Source organism: Telmatherina bonti (assembly GCF_933228915.1).
Source record: "Telmatherina bonti genome assembly, chromosome: 18".
In the NCBI taxonomy this organism is placed as follows: Eukaryota; Metazoa; Chordata; class Actinopteri; order Atheriniformes; family Telmatherinidae; genus Telmatherina; species Telmatherina bonti.
Window position 1 is genome coordinate 3,276,630 of NC_136616.1, and position 17,094 is coordinate 3,293,723.

The window sequence follows — 17,094 nt, forward strand, 5'->3', positions numbered from 1 at the left end:
AACATGGTCCCTATCACGGTCCCTAACATGGCCTCTATCACGGTCCCTAACATGGTCCCTATCACGGTCCCTAACATGGTCCCTAACATGGCCTCTATCACGGTCCCTAACATGGTCCCTAACATGGCCTCTATCATGGTCCCTAACATGGCCTCTATCATGGTCCCTAACATGGCCTCTATCATGGTCCCTAACATGGCCTCTATCATGGTCCCTAACATGGCCTCTATCATGGTCCCTAACATGGCCTCTATCATGGTCCCTAACATGGCCTCTATCATGGTCCCTAACATGGCCTCTATCATGGTCCCTAACATGGCCCCTATCATGGTCCCTAACATGGCCTCTATCACGGTCCCTAACATGGTCCCTATCACGGTCCCTAACATGGTCCCTATCACGGCCTCTATCATGGTCCCTAACATGGCCTCTATCATGGTCCCTAACATGGCCTCTGACATGGTCCCTAACATGGCCTCTGAAATGGTCCCTAACATGGCCTCTGACATGGTCCCTTACATGGCCTCTAACATGGTCCCTATCACGGTCACGGTCCTAACATGGTCCCTATCACGGTCCCTATCACGGTCCCTATCACGGTCCCTAACATGGCCTCTATCACAGTCCCTAACATGGCCTCTATCATGGTCCCTAACATGGCCTCTATCATGGTCCCTAACAAGGCCTCTAACATGGCCTCTGACATGGCCTCTGACATGGTGACTAACATGGTCCCTAACATGGTCCCTATCACGGTCCCTAACATGGCCTCTATCACGGTCCCTAACATGGCCTCTATCACGGTCCCTAACATGGTCCCTATCACGGTCCCTAACATGGTCCCTATCACGGTCCCTAACATGGTCCCTAACATGGCCTCTATCACGGTCCCTAACATGGTCCCTATCACGGTCCCTAACATGGTCCCTAACATGGCCTCTATCATAGTCCCTAACATGGCCTCTATCATAGTCCCTAACATGGCCTCTATCATGGTCCCTAACATGGCCTCTAACATGGCCTCTAACATGGCCTCTAACATGGCCTCTGACATGGCCTCTAACATGGCCTCTGACATGGCCTCTGACATGGCCTCTGACATGGCCTCTGACATGGTGCCTAACATGGTCCCTATCACGGTCCCTAACATGGCCTCTATCACGGTCCCTAACATGGTCCCTAACGCGGCCTCTATCATGGTCCCTAACATGGCCTCTAACATGGTCCCTAACATGGCCTCTATCATGGTCCCTAACATGGCCTCTATCATGGTCCCTAACATGGCCTCTATCATGGTCCCTAACATGGCCTCTATCATGGTCCCTAACATGGCCTCTATCATGGTCCCTAACATGGCCTCTATCATGGTCCCTAACATGGCCTCTATCATGGTCCCTAACATGGCCTCTATCATGGTCCCTAACATGGCCTCTATCATGGTCCCTAACATGGCCTCTATCATGGTCCTTAACATGGCCTCTATCATGGTCCCTAACATGGCCTCTATCATGGTCCTAACATGGCCTCTATCATGGTCCCTAAGATGGCCTCTATCATGGTCCCTAAGATGGCCTCTATCACGGTCCCTAACATGGTCCCTATCACGGTCCCTGACATGGTCCCTATCACGGTCCCTGACATGGTCCCTATCACGGTCCCTAACATGGTCCCTATCACGGTCCCTAACATGGCCTTTATCATGGTCCCTAACATGGCCTCTAACATGGCCTCTATCATGGTCCCTAACATGGCCTCTATCATGGTCCCTAACATGGCCTCTATCATGGTCCCTAACATGGCCTCTATCATGGTCCCTAACATGGCCTCTATCATGGTCCCTAACATGGCCCCTATCACGGTCCCTAACATGGCCTCTATCATGGTCCCTAACATGGCCCCTATCACGGTCCCTAACATGGCCTCCATCACGGTCCTTAACATGGCCTCCATCACGGTCCTTAACATGGCCTCTATCATGGTTACTAACATGGCTTCTATCATGGTTCCTAACATGGCCTCTATCATGGTCCCTAACATGGCCTCTATCATGGTCCCTAAGATGGCCTCTATCATGGTCCCTAAGATGGCCTCTAACATGGTCCCTAAGATGGCCTCTAACATGGTCCCTAACATGGCCTCTATCATGGTCCCTAACATGGCCTCTATCATGGTCCCTAACATGGCCTCTATCATGGTCCCTAACATGGCCCCTAACATGGCCTCGAACATGGTCCCTAACATGGCCTCTAACATGGTCCCTAACATGGCCCCTATCATGGTCCATAACATGGCCTCTATCATGGTCCCTAACATGGCCTCTATCATGGTCCCTAACATGGCCTCTATCATGGTCCCTAACATGGCCTCTATCATGGTCCTTAACATGGCCTCTATCATGGTCCTTAACATGGTCCCTATCAAGGTCCCTAACATGGTCCCTATCATGGTCCCTAACATGGCCTCTATCATGGTCCCTAACATGGCCTCTATCATGGTCCCTAACATGGCCTCTATCATGGTCCTTAACATGGCCTCTATCTTGGTCCCTAACATGGCCTCTATCTTGGTCCCTAACATGGCCTCTAACATGGTCCCTATCATGGTCCCTAACATGGCCTCTATCATGGTCCCTAACATGGCCTCTATCATGGTCCCTAACATGGCCTCTATCATGGTCCCTAACATGGCCTCTATCATGGTCCCTAACATGGCCTCTATCATGGTCCCTAACATGGCCTCTATCATGGTCCCTAACATGGCCTCTATCATGGTCCCTAACATGGCCTCTATCATGGTCCCTAACATGGCCTCTATCATGGTCCCTAACATGGCCTCTATCATGGTCCCTAACATGGCCTCTATCATGGTCCCTAACATGGCCTCCATCATGGTCCTTAACATGGCCTCTATCATGGTCACTAACATGGCCCCTATCATGGTTCCTAAAATGGCCCCTATCATGGTCCCTAACATGGCCTCTATCATGGTCCTTAACATGGCCTCCATCATAGTCCTTAACATGGCCTCTATCATGGTCCCTAACATGGCCTCTATCATGGTCCCTAACATGGCCTCTATCATGGTCCCTAACATGGCCTCTATCATGGTCCCTAACATGGCCTCTATCATGGTCCCTAACATGGCCTCTATCATGGTCCCTAACATGGCCTCTATCATGGTCCTTAACATGGCCTCTATCATGGTCCTTAACATGGTCCCTAACATGGTCCCTATTATGGTCCCTAACATGGCCTCTATCATGGTCCCTAACATGGCCTCTATCATGGTCCCTAACATGGCCTCTATCATGGTCCCTAACATGGCCTCTATCATGGTTCCTAACATGGCCTCTATCATGGTCCCTAACATGGCCTCTATCATGGTCCCTAACATGGCCTCTATCATGGTCCCTAACATGGCCTCTATCATGGTTCCTAACATGGCCTCTATCATGGTCCCTAACATGGCCTCTATCATGGTCCCTAACATGGCCTCTATCATGGTTCCTAACATGGCCTCTATCATGGTCCCTAACATGGCCTCTATCATGGTCCCTAACATGGCCTCTATCATGGTCCTTAACATGGCCTCTATCATGGTCCCTAAGATGGCCTCTAACATGGTCCCTGTCATGGTCCCTATCATGGTCCCTAACATGGCCTCTATCATGGTCCCTAACATGGCCTCTATCATGGTCCCTAACATGGCCTCTATCATGGTCCCTAACATGGCCTCTATCATGGTTCCTAACATGGCCTCTATCATGGTCCCTAACATGGCCTCTATCATGGTCCCTAACATGGCCTCTATCATGGTCCCTAACATGGCCTCTCTCATGGTCCCTAACATGGCCCCTATCACGGTCCCTAACATGGCCTCCATCACGGTCCTTAACATGGCCTCCATCATGGTCCTTAACATGGCCTCTATCATGGTCCCTAACATGGCCTCTCTCATGGTCCCTAACATGGCCCCTATCATGGTCCTTAACATGGCCTCCATCATGGTCCCTAACATGGCCTCCATCATGGTCCCTAACATGGCCTCCATCATGGTCCCTAACATGGCCTCTAACATATGTTAGGTTTGATTGTGTACCAACTGCAGGTGAGACCGCTGCGATCGGTTTTCAGCCAGTCAAGTCTGGTGTTACAATGTCCTGCTAGCCTGAACAGGTTCCGACTTTATTCCTAGAAAAGGAAATATGAGATTCTTCCCAAACGGTCCGGAACAGCCAGCGCAGAGACCCGACCGCTAAACTACTGGAGAGGAAATAAGACCTTCCGTACGATGTAGGATAAGTACGATGTTTCATGCTAACAGTAGCATGTCCTGGTGTCTGATTGTATGTCTCCAGCGGCGTTCCTGCTGTGGTAGACTTTGCAGCCATGCGTGATGCCGTGATGAAGTTAGGAGGTGACCCAGAGAAGATCAACCCGGTTTGTCCCGCCGATCTCGTCATCGACCACTCCATCCAGGTGGATTTCAACCGCAAGTAAGACGGCTCACTGGAGTCTTCCCTCCAACAGCCAGATTCATAGATGGTGTTGCATTGTGCTGACTGCTCCACTCTCTCCTGAAGCTGTCTCATATCTGGGATTTTGGTTTTTCCCGGCAGGTCGGATAGTCTTCAGAAAAACCAGGACTTGGAGTTTGACCGCAACAAAGAAAGATTCCAGTTTTTAAAGGTCTAGTTTCAGGTTCTTCTGTAGTTCTGGTGGTCTTTCTTTTCTTTATTCATGTGTTTGTTCTCCACAGTGGGGCTCTAAAGCCTTTAAGAACATGAGGATCATTCCTCCTGGTTCAGGAATCGTCCATCAGGTCAACCTGGAGTATTTGGCCCGGGTGGTGTTTAACCACGATGGCTTCCTCTACCCCGACAGTCTGGTTGGCACCGACTCCCACACCACCATGATCGATGGTCTGGGGGTTTTGGGATGGGGTAAGACGGAGAAACGTTTGTTTTAGATTTACAGTAGCTAAGTTATTCATAAAAGTCCAGCTAGCATGCAGAACCAAGACGTGTGTTACTGCAGAGGTGTGCAGAGGCGGATCTGGAGGTTTGAAGTCCAAACAGAGGCTGAGAAAGAACTCCTCCAGGGATGCTGGCTGGGTGAACTCTCCCAGGGACCATGGGGATGTAGCTTAAGGAACTTCTGCAGCGCCACCAGTGCCAGGTCCGAGCTGCTGGACTCAATGGCACAGGACAGGCAGAGACTTTCCAAGGTCAGGTGGAACGCAAGGAAAAGGTGTGCGGATCAATGAGAAAGACCCCGACTATGATGAAGATCAGGAGACTGGATGAGAGGGAGAAAACAGTCACGTTTAGGACTGTTAGCTACCAGATATCATCCAAGCGCTACGTTTAGGGCTGAAAAGGCAAAGCTGACTGAATATGTGAGGCCAGTATGAGACCCAGCAGCCATTCTGCTAGAGACGAGTGTGTGTGGGCTTCGCCTACACAACCAGTAAGGACTGGAGGTTCCCCAGTTCCACCTTGAGTTTGTGTATGACGCAGTTGTCATGGTGCGGGAGTCCACGGAAACCAGCAGGCCCTTCATCTCCAAGGAAACCTGTGGGCCCTTCATCTCCAAGGAAACCAGCGGGCCCTGCATCTCCACGGAAACCAGCGGGCCCTTCATCTCCAGGGAAACCAGCAGGGCCTTCGTCTCCACGGAAGCCAGCGGGCCCTTTATCTCCAGGGAAACCAGCGGGCCCTTCGTCTCCACGGAGACCAGCATGATTTCCTTCATGATTCGTGTCAAACAGAAAAATCACAGGAGAGACATGAGCAGTTTTTTAGAACTGGAATAAAACTGTGATCTTGGCTTTCGGTCCTACAGTGATGAGAACGTCGCTGCTTTCTTGTGACAAGTTTCTGTGGAAAGATGGACCAGATGGTTAGAACGCTTCCCAGAGTGTTGCTGATGTTTTCCTCATATAAAGCTGAACTGAAGTCATGAAGTTCTGAACTAAAGCCGTGGTCAAACCTTCAGGTGTTGGTGGCATCGAAGCAGAGGCGGTCATGCTGGGTCAGCCAATCAGCATGGTTCTTCCTGAGGTGGTGGGATACAAGCTGTACGGGACCCCAGACAAGCTCATCACCTCCACCGACATCGTCCTCACCGTTACCAAGGTACTCAGCCGTACTCTCAGCCAGCTTTTCCTACAGAATTCCTGTTTCTGACCCGACGCTGCATCACTCTTCACTCTCCCAGCACCTCCGTCAGGTGGGCGTGGTGGGGAAATTTGTGGAGTTCTTCGGTCCAGGTGTAGCCCAGCTGTCCATCGCAGACAGAGCCACCATTGCCAACATGTGTCCGGAGTACGGCGCCACGGCAGCCTTCTTCCCCGTGGACGACGTGAGCCTCCAGTACCTGGAGCAGACGGGTGAGTCGGGTTGTTGGTACCAGGTCAGACGGGTGAGTCGGGTTGTTGGTACCAGGTCAGATGGGTGAGTCGGGTTGTTGGTACCAGGTCAGATGGGTGAGTCGGGTTGTTGGTACCAGGTCAGATGGGTGAGTCGGGTTGTTGGTACCAGGTCAGATGGGTGAGTCGGGTTGTTGGTACCAGGTCAGACGGGTGAGTCGGGTTGTTGGTACCAGGTCAGATGGGTGAGTCGGGTTGTTGGTACCAGGTCAGATGGGTGAGTCGGGTTGTTGGTACCAGGTCAGATGGGTGAGTCGGGTTGTTGGTACCAGGTCAGACGGGTGAGTCGGGTTGTTGGTACCAGGTCAGATGGGTGAGTCGGGTTGTTGGTACCAGGTCAGATGGGTGAGTCGGGTTGTTGGTACCAGGTCAGACGGGTGAGTCGGGTTGTTGGTACCTGGAGCAGACGGGTGAGTCGGGTTGTTGGTACCAGGTCAGACGGGTGAGTCGGGTTGTTGGTACCAGGTCAGACGGGTGAGTCGGGTTGTTGGTACCAGGTCAGATGGGTGAGTCGGGTTGTTGGTACCAGGTCAGACGGGTGAGTCGGGTTGTTGGTACCAGGTCAGACGGGTGAGTCGGGTTGTTGGTACCAGGTCAGACGGGTGAGTCGGGTTGTTGGTACCAGGTCAGACGGGTGAGTCGGGTTGTTGGTACCAGGTCAGACGGGTGAGTCGGGTTGTTGGTACCAGGTCAGACGGGTGAGTCGGGTTGTTGGTACCAGGTCAGACGGGTGAGTCGGGTTGTTGGTACCAGGTCAGACGGGTGAGTCGGGTTGTTGGTACCAGGTCAGACGGGTGAGTCGGGTTGTTGGTACCAGGTCAGACGGGTGAGTCGGGTTGTTGGTACCAGGTCAGACGGGTGAGTCGGGTTGTTGGTACCAGGTCAGACGGGTGAGTCGGGTTGTTGGTACCAGGTCAGACGGGTGAGTCGGGTTGTTGGTACCAGGTCAGACGGGTGAGTCGGGTTGTTGGTACCAGGTCAGACGGGTGAGTCGGGTTGTTGGTACCAGGTCAGACGGGTGAGTCGGGTTGTTGGTACCAGGTCAGACGGGTGAGTCGGGTTGTTGGTACCAGGTCAGACGGGTGAGTCGGGTTGTTGTGGGATGGAAACGTGACTCTCCAGTCTGACGTTGGATGTGTCTCTGGTTTCAGGGCGGGAAGCGGAAAGGCTGGCCTACATCAGGACGTACCTGAAGTCTGTGGCCATGTTCAGGGACTACAACGATGTGGCTCAGGACCCGGACTTCACCCAGGTGGGTTCCCGCTTCTCTCTCGCTGCGTTTCTATCATGTTTATCTAAATAAAATATTTGGAAGTTTCGACAAACAATTGCAGTTTTCGAGTGTTTCCATTGCACGGTGTTTAATGCATTAATTAGCGCCACTTTACAACAACGTTGTCACAGGGCACTTTACATACACATCAGCGTGCACAGAGCAGGTTGCATTACCCTCAAGTCTTGTAAAATCTCATCCGTCTTTACGAAGATTGCGGTTTATACAAAGTATATACGTCGCGTTAGTTTGTGTTTTTCTTCTTGCTGTGGAGAAATTGCTTCGACTTTTTGAAACTTTTCTCCCTCATTTTCTTTTCTAAAACTCAGAATTTTGCTGTTTGTTCCGCGCCGTCTTTACTGGGAGGGAACTGGTCACATGACCCCACGTCACGTCCGGGGACACTTAAATGTGAAAAAAACGTTACACCTTTGCAATATGATTTTCGATCGAAACGTCTTAAAAACCTCCTCTTGAAGAAGGTAAACCTTCCTGGTGATATTGGAGACTTTTTTCTAAATGCAGGTGTTTCCATTAGCACCTTTTTATTGCGATAGTTTTTGCGCAGTTCTAGGTGTGATGGAAACGCAACTTCTGTTAAGGTGAAGTGTTCGGGTTCGTCTCGATAGGGACACCTGACACACTGCAGGGGGACACGAGCAAGTAAAGACGGATAACTGTTCTGTCTCTTCCATCTGTCTGTACAATGAGGCGAGTCAGTTCGGCTGGTCCGGATTACTTTCCCTTCCAGACAGCTGGAATCAGACGTTGGCTGTAGACCTGTGATGGCAGCAGACAGAGGTCCTCTGCTCTGTCCTTCCCCAGGTTGTGGAGTTGGATCTCAGCACAGTGGTCCCATGCTGCAGCGGTCCTAAAAGACCACAGGACAGAATCCCGGTTTCAGACATGAAGAAAGACTTTGAAGCGTGCCTTGGAGCGAAGGTAGGCTGCAGCACCGCCACGTTTCTGTGCGACTTGACTGCAGAAAGCTTCATGTTTCCTTCTAATGATGTTGTCAGCAAGGATTCAAGGGTTTCCAGGTGGCCCCTGAATGCCACAGTGCCACGGTCCCCTTCCAGTTTAACGGAAAGGAGTATGCGCTGAGCCACGGCTCCGTGGTGATCGCTGCCATCACCAGCTGCACCAACACCAGCAACCCGTCCGTCATGCTCGGAGCAGGTTGTTTACACATCCCTCAGCCAGACTTCCTGTAGATATCATCATTTTATTGACAAGTCATGAAAACTGTTCCTTCCAGGACTCCTCGCTAAGAAAGCCGTGGAGCGTGGTCTGAGCGTGAAGCCGTACATTAAGACCAGCCTGTCCCCAGGCAGCGGCGTGGTGACCTACTACCTGAAGGAGAGCGGGGTGATGGACTACCTGTCCCAGCTCGGGTAAGCTGGCTTCATGTTGACACGCATCAGGAACCGGACTAAACCAGTCCGCTTTGCCTCCAGGTTCTGCACGCAAGGTTCCTGACTTCTTCTGCGACTTCGTTGTGCTGCTGAGAGACGATCCCGTTAAAACTCATCCAGCTTCAGAGCAGATATCAGTGCTGCAGCTAAAATAACTGCGAGAATAATAAACATTTAAATCAATAATTCAGCATTTTCACAGAGAAATAAAATGTATTGATTCGCTTGGGGCTGCATCATGTAGGGAGATGAAGCTCCCGCTTCCTTTCCGCCTCCTTTTAAACGACCTGCAGGAACGTCAACAACTTATCGCTGCATCTGTTTCCACCTCGACACGACGAGCAGCCGTAAAAACGCACAAGCAGCTAGCAGCGTGCGAACGCCGGGATGTTCGTTCACCGCTAACGACACGACTACACCTGCTGCTGGGAAGCGTTCCCTGCTAACGACCCGACTACGCCTGCTGCCGGGAAGCATTTGCTAACGACCCGACTACACCTGCTGCCGGGAAGCATTTGCTAACGACCCGACTACACCTGCTGCCGGGAAGCGTTCGCCGCTAACGACCCGACTACACCTGCTGCCGGGAAGCATTTGCTAACGACACGACTACACCTGCTGCCGGGAAGCATTTGCTAACGACCCGACTACACCTGCTGCCGGGAAGCATTTGCTAACGACCCGACTACACCTGCTGCCGGGAAGCATTTGCTAACGACCCGACTACACCTGCTGCCGGGAAGCATTTGCTAACGACACGACTACACCTGCTGCCGGGAAGCATTTGCTAACGACCCGACTACACCTGCTGCCGGGAAGCATTTGCTAACGACCCGACTACACCTGCTGCCGGGAAGCATTTGCTAACGACCCAACTGCGCCTGCTGCCGGGAAGCGTTCGCCGCTAACGACCCGACTACGCCTGCTGCCGGGAAGCATTTGCTAACGACCCAACTACACCTGCTGCCGGGAAGCGTTCGCCGCTAACGACCCAACTACACCTGCTGCCGGGAAGCGTTCGCCGCTAACGACCCGACTACGCCTGCTGCCGGGAAGCGTTCGCCGCTAACGGCACAACTACACCTGCTGCCGGGAAGCATTTGCTAACGACCCGACTACACCTGCTGCCGGGAAGCATTTGCTAACGACACGACTACACCTGCTGCCGGGAAGCGTTCACCGCTAACGACCCGACTACGCCTGCTGCCGGGAAGCGTTCGCCGCTAACGACCCGACTACGCCTGCTGCCGGGAAGCGTTCGCCGCTAACGACCCGACTACACCTGCTGCCGGGAAGCGTTCGCCGCTAACGACCCGACTACGCCTGCTGCTGGGAACGTTCGCTAACGACCCGACTACGCCTGCTGCCGGGAAGCGTTCGCTAACATTCCGACTACACCTGCTGCCGGGAACGTTCGCTAACGACCCGACTACGCCTGCTGCTGGGAACGTTTGCTAACGACCCGACTACGCCTGCTGCTGGGAACGTTCGCTAACGACCCGACTACGCCTGCTGCTGGGAACGTTCGCTAACGACCCGACTACGCCTGCTGCTGGGAAGCGTTCCCTGCTAACGACCCGACTACGCCTGCTGCCGGGAAGCATTTGCTAACGACCCGACTACACCTGCTGCCGGGAAGCATTTGCTAACGACCCGACTACACCTGCTGCCGGGAAGCATTTGCTAACGACACGACTACACCTGCTGCTGGGAAGCGTTCCCTGCTAACGACCCGACTACACCTGCTGCCGGGAAGCATTTGCTAACGACACGACTACACCTGCTGCCGGGAAGCATTTGCTAACGACCCGACTACACCTGCTGCCGGGAAGCATTTGCTAACGACCCGACTACACCTGCTGCCGGGAAGCATTTGCTAACGACCCAACTACACCTGCTGCCGGGAAGCGTTCGCCGCTAACGACCCGACTACACATGCTGCCGGGAAGCATTTGCTAACGACCCAACTACACCTGCTGCCGGGAAGCGTTCGCCGCTAACGACACAACTACACCTGCTGCCGGGAAGCATTTGCTAACGACCCGACTACGCCTGCTGCCGGGAAGCATTTGCTAACGACACGACTACACCTGCTGCCGGGAAGCATTTGCTAACGACACGACTACACCTGCTGCCGGGAAGCGTTCACCGCTAACGACCCGACTACGCCTGCTGCCGGGAAGCGTTCGCCGCTAACGACCCGACTACGCCTGCTGCCGGGAAGCGTTCGCCGCTAACGACCCGACTACGCCTGCTGCCGGGAAGCGTTCGCCGCTAACGACCCGACTACGCCTGCTGCCGGGAAGCGTTCGCCGCTAACGACCCGACTACGCCTGCTGCCGGGAAGCGTTCGCCGCTAACGACCAGACTACGCCTGCTGCCGGGAAGCGTTCGCCGCTAACGACCCGACTACGCCTGCTGCCGGGAAGCGTTCGCCGCTAACGACCAGACTACGCCTGCTGCCGGGAAGCGTTCGCCGCTAACGACCCGACTACGCCTGCTGCCGGGAAGCGTTTGCTGCTAACGACCCGACTACGCCTGCTGCCGGGAAGTGTTCGCCGCTAATGACCCGACTACGCCTGCTGCTGGGAACGTTCGCTAACGACCCGACTACGCCTGCTGCCGGGAAGCGTTCGCTAACATTCCGACTACACCTGCTGCTGGGAACGTTCGCTAACGACCCGACTACGCCTGCTGCTGGGAACGTTCGCTAACGACCCGACTACGCCTGCTGCTGGGAACGTTCGCTAACGACCCGACTACGCCTGCTGCCGGGAAGCGTTCGCTAACATTCCGACTACACCTGCTGCTGGGAAGCGTTCGCTAACGACCCGACTACGCCTGCTGCTGGGAACGTTCGCTAACGACCCGACTACGCCTGCTGCTGGGAACGTTCGCTAACGACCCGACTACGCCTGCTGCTGGGAACGTTCGCTAACGACCCGACTACGCCTGCTGCTGGGAACGTTCGCTAACGACCCGACTACGCCTGCTGCTGGGAACGTTCGCTAACGACCCGACTACGCCTGCTGCTGGGAACGTTCGCTAACGACCCGACTACGCCTGCTGCCGGGAAGCGTTCGCTAACGTTCCGACTACGCGTGCTGCTGGGAACGTTCGCTAACATTCCGACTACGCCTGCTGCTGGGAACGTTCGCTAACATTCCGACTACGCCTGCTGCTGGGAACGTTCGCTAACGACCCGACTACGCCTGCTGCCGGGAAGCGTTCGCTAACATTCTGACTACGCCTGCTGCTGGGAACGTTCGCTAACGACCCGACTACGCCTGCTGCCCGGAAGCGTTTGCCGCTAACGACCAGACTACACCTGCTGCCGGGAAGCGTTCGCCGCTAACGACCCGACTACACCTGCTGCCGGGAAGCGTTTGCCGCTAACGACCCGACTACGCCTGCTGCCGGGAAGCGTTCGCCGCTAATGACCCGACTACGCCTGCTGCTGGGAAGCGTTCGCCGCTAATGACCCGACTACGCCTGCTGCTGGGAAGCGTTCGCCGCTAATGACCCGACTACGCCTGCTGCTGGGAACGTTCGCTAACGACCCGACTACGCCTGCTGCCGGGAAGCGTTCGCTAACATTCCGACTACGCCTGCTGCTGGGAACGTTCGCTAACGACCCGACTACGCCTGCTGCTGGGAACGTTCGCTAACGACCCGACTACGCCTGCTGCTGGGAACGTTCGCTAACGACCCGACTACGCCTGCTGCCGGGAAGCGTTCGCTAACATTCCGACTACGCCTGCTGCTGGGAACGTTCGCTAACGACCCGACTACGCCTGCTGCTGGGAACGTTCGCTAACGACCCGACTACGCCTGCTGCTGGGAACGTTCGCTAACGACCCGACTACGCCTGCTGCTGGGAACGTTCGCTAACGACCCGACTACGCCTGCTGCCGGGAAGCGTTCGCTAACATTCCGACTACGCCTGCTGCCGGGAACGTTCGCTAACGACCCGACTACGCCTGCTGCCGGGAAGCATTTGCTAACGACACGACTACACCTGCTGCCGGGAAGCATTTGCTAACGACCCGACTACACCTGCTGCCGGGAAGCATTTGCTAACGACACGACTACACCTGCTGCCGGGAAGCATTTGCTAACGACCCGACTACACCTGCTGCCGGGAAGCATTTGCTAACGACCCGACTACACCTGCTGCCGGGAAGCATTTGCTAACGACCCGACTACACCTGCTGCCGGGAAGCATTTGCTAACGACCCAACTACACCTGCTGCCGGGAAGCGTTTGCTAACGACCCAACTACACCTGCTGCCGGGAAGCGTTCGCCGCTAACGACCCGACTACACCTGCTGCCGGGAAGCATTTGCTAACGACCCAACTACACCTGCTGCCGGGAAGCGTTCGCCGCTAACGACCCGACTACGCCTGCTACCGGGAAGCGTTCGCCGCTAACGACACAACTACGCCTGCTGCCGGGAAGCATTTGCTAACGACCCGACTACACCTGCTGCCGGGAAGCATTTGCTAACGACCCGACTACACCTGCTGCCGGGAAGCATTTGCTAACGACCCAACTACACCTGCTGCCGGGAAGCGTTCGCCGCTAACGACCCGACTACACATGCTGCCGGGAAGCATTTGCTAACGACCCAACTACACCTGCTGCCGGGAAGCGTTCGCCGCTAACGACACAACTACACCTGCTGCCGGGAAGCATTTGCTAACGACCCGACTACGCCTGCTGCCGGGAAGCATTTGCTAACGACACGACTACACCTGCTGCCGGGAAGCATTTGCTAACGACACGACTACACCTGCTGCCGGGAAGCGTTCACCGCTAACGACCCGACTACGCCTGCTGCCGGGAAGCGTTCGCCGCTAACGACCCGACTACGCCTGCTGCCGGGAAGCGTTCGCCGCTAACGACCCGACTACGCCTGCTGCCGGGAAGCGTTCGCCGCTAACGACCCGACTACGCCTGCTGCCGGGAAGCGTTCGCCGCTAACGACCCGACTACGCCTGCTGCCGGGAAGCGTTCGCCGCTAACGACCAGACTACGCCTGCTGCCGGGAAGCGTTCGCCGCTAACGACCCGACTACGCCTGCTGCCGGGAAGCGTTCGCCGCTAACGACCAGACTACGCCTGCTGCCGGGAAGCGTTCGCCGCTAATGACCCGACTACGCCTGCTGCTGGGAACGTTCGCTAACGACCCGACTACGCCTGCTGCCGGGAAGCGTTCGCTAACATTCCGACTACACCTGCTGCTGGGAACGTTCGCTAACGACCCGACTACGCCTGCTGCTGGGAACGTTCGCTAACGACCCGACTACGCCTGCTGCTGGGAACGTTCGCTAACGACCCGACTACGCCTGCTGCCGGGAAGCGTTCGCTAACATTCCGACTACACCTGCTGCTGGGAAGCGTTCGCTAACGACCCGACTACGCCTGCTGCTGGGAACGTTCGCTAACGACCCGACTACGCCTGCTGCTGGGAACGTTCGCTAACGACCCGACTACGCCTGCTGCTGGGAACGTTCGCTAACGACCCGACTACGCCTGCTGCTGGGAACGTTCGCTAACGACCCGACTACGCCTGCTGCTGGGAACGTTCGCTAACGACCCGACTACGCCTGCTGCTGGGAACGTTCGCTAACGACCCGACTACGCCTGCTGCCGGGAAGCGTTCGCTAACGTTCCGACTACGCGTGCTGCTGGGAACGTTCGCTAACATTCCGACTACGCCTGCTGCTGGGAACGTTCGCTAACATTCCGACTACGCCTGCTGCTGGGAACGTTCGCTAACGACCCGACTACGCCTGCTGCCGGGAAGCGTTCGCTAACATTCTGACTACGCCTGCTGCTGGGAACGTTCGCTAACGACCCGACTACGCCTGCTGCCCGGAAGCGTTTGCCGCTAACGACCAGACTACACCTGCTGCCGGGAAGCGTTCGCCGCTAACGACCCGACTACACCTGCTGCCGGGAAGCGTTTGCCGCTAACGACCCGACTACGCCTGCTGCCGGGAAGCGTTCGCCGCTAATGACCCGACTACGCCTGCTGCTGGGAAGCGTTCGCCGCTAATGACCCGACTACGCCTGCTGCTGGGAAGCGTTCGCCGCTAATCACCCGTCTACGCCTGCTGCTGGGAACGTTCGCTAACGACCCGACTACGCCTGCTGCCGGGAAGCGTTCGCTAACATTCCGACTACGCCTGCTGCTGGGAACGTTCGCTAACGACCCGACTACGCCTGCTGCTGGGAACGTTCGCTAACGACCCGACTACGCCTGCTGCTGGGAACGTTCGCTAACGACCCGACTACGCCTGCTGCCGGGAAGCGTTCGCTAACATTCCGACTACGCCTGCTGCTGGGAACGTTCGCTAACGACCCGACTACGCCTGCTGCTGGGAACGTTCGCTAACGACCCGACTACGCCTGCTGCTGGGAACGTTCGCTAACGACCCGACTACGCCTGCTGCTGGGAACGTTCGCTAACGACCCGACTACGCCTGCTGCCGGGAAGCGTTCGCTAACATTCCGACTACGCCTGCTGCCGGGAACGTTCGCTAACGACCCGACTACGCCTGCTGCCGGGAAGCATTTGCTAACGACACGACTACACCTGCTGCCGGGAAGCATTTGCTAACGACCCGACTACACCTGCTGCCGGGAAGCATTTGCTAACGACACGACTACACCTGCTGCCGGGAAGCATTTGCTAACGACCCGACTACACCTGCTGCCGGGAAGCATTTGCTAACGACCCGACTACACCTGCTGCCGGGAAGCATTTGCTAACGACCCGACTACACCTGCTGCCGGGAAGCATTTGCTAACGACCCAACTACACCTGCTGCCGGGAAGCGTTTGCTAACGACCCAACTACACCTGCTGCCGGGAAGCGTTCGCCGCTAACGACCCGACTACACCTGCTGCCGGGAAGCATTTGCTAACGACCCAACTACACCTGCTGCCGGGAAGCGTTCGCCGCTAACGACCCGACTACGCCTGCTGCCGGGAAGCGTTCGCCGCTAACGACACAACTACGCCTGCTGCCGGGAAGCATTTGCTAACGACCCGACTACGCCTGCTGCCGGGAAGCATTTGCTAACGACCCGACTACACCTGCTGCCGGGAAGCATTTGCTGACGACCCAACTACACCTGCTGCCGGGAAGCGTTCGCCGCTAACAACCCGACTACACATGCTGCCGGGAAGCATTTGCTAACGACCCAACTACACCTGCTGCCGGGAAGCGTTCGCCGCTAACGACACGACTACACCTGCTGCCGGGAAGCATTTGCTAACGACACGACTACACCTGCTGCCGGGAAGCGTTCACCGCTAACGACCCGACTACGCCTGCTGCCGGGAAGCGTTCGCCGCTAACGACCCGACTACGCCTGCTGCCGGGAAGCGTTCGCCGCTAACGACCCGACTACGCCTGCTGCCGGGAAGCGTTCGCCGCTAACGACCCGACTACACCTGCTGCCGGGAAGCGTTCGCCGCTAACGACCCGACTACGCCTGCTGCCGGGAAGCGTTCGCCGCTAACGACCCGACTACGCCTGCTGCCGGGAAGCGTTCGCCGCTAACGACCCGACTACGCCTGCTGCCGGGAAGCGTTCGCCGCTAACGACCCGACTACGCCTGCTGCCGGGAAGCGTTCGCCGCTAACGACCCGACTACGCCTGCTGCCGGGAAGCGTTCGCCGCTAACGACCAGACTACGCCTGCTGCCGGGAAGCGTTCGCCGCTAACGACCCGACTACGCCTGCTGCCGGGAAGCGTTCGCCGCTAACGACCAGACTACGCCTGCTGCCGGGAAGCGTTCGCCGCTAACGACCCGACTACGCCTGCTGCCGGGAAGCGTTCGCCGCTAATGACCCGACTACGCCTGCTGCTGGGAACGTTCGCTAACGACCCGACTACGCCTGCTGCCGGGAAGCGTTCGCTAACATTCCGACTACACCTGCTGCTGGGAACGTTCGCTAACGACC

The 17,094-nt window shown here is 56.0% G+C and overlaps 1 protein-coding gene across 2 annotated transcripts in view; it reads left to right on the forward strand.

Annotated features, from left to right (window-relative positions):
- Nucleotides 1-17,094, forward strand: part of aco1 (aconitase 1, soluble) — a 118,715-nt gene that overhangs the window by 57,048 nt on the left and 44,573 nt on the right. For both annotated transcript variants that reach the window (XM_079257906.1, XM_079257905.1), the window contains 9 exons: nt 4,358-4,495; nt 4,619-4,688; nt 4,759-4,942; nt 5,997-6,136; nt 6,219-6,390; nt 7,581-7,681; nt 8,528-8,644; nt 8,722-8,881; nt 8,961-9,096. In XM_079257906.1, coding sequence (XP_079114032.1) covers nt 4,358-4,495; nt 4,619-4,688; nt 4,759-4,942; nt 5,997-6,136; nt 6,219-6,390; nt 7,581-7,681; nt 8,528-8,644; nt 8,722-8,881; nt 8,961-9,096 — 1,218 coding nt within the window. The remainder of the gene's footprint in view (nt 1-4,357; nt 4,496-4,618; nt 4,689-4,758; nt 4,943-5,996; nt 6,137-6,218; nt 6,391-7,580; nt 7,682-8,527; nt 8,645-8,721; nt 8,882-8,960; nt 9,097-17,094) is intronic.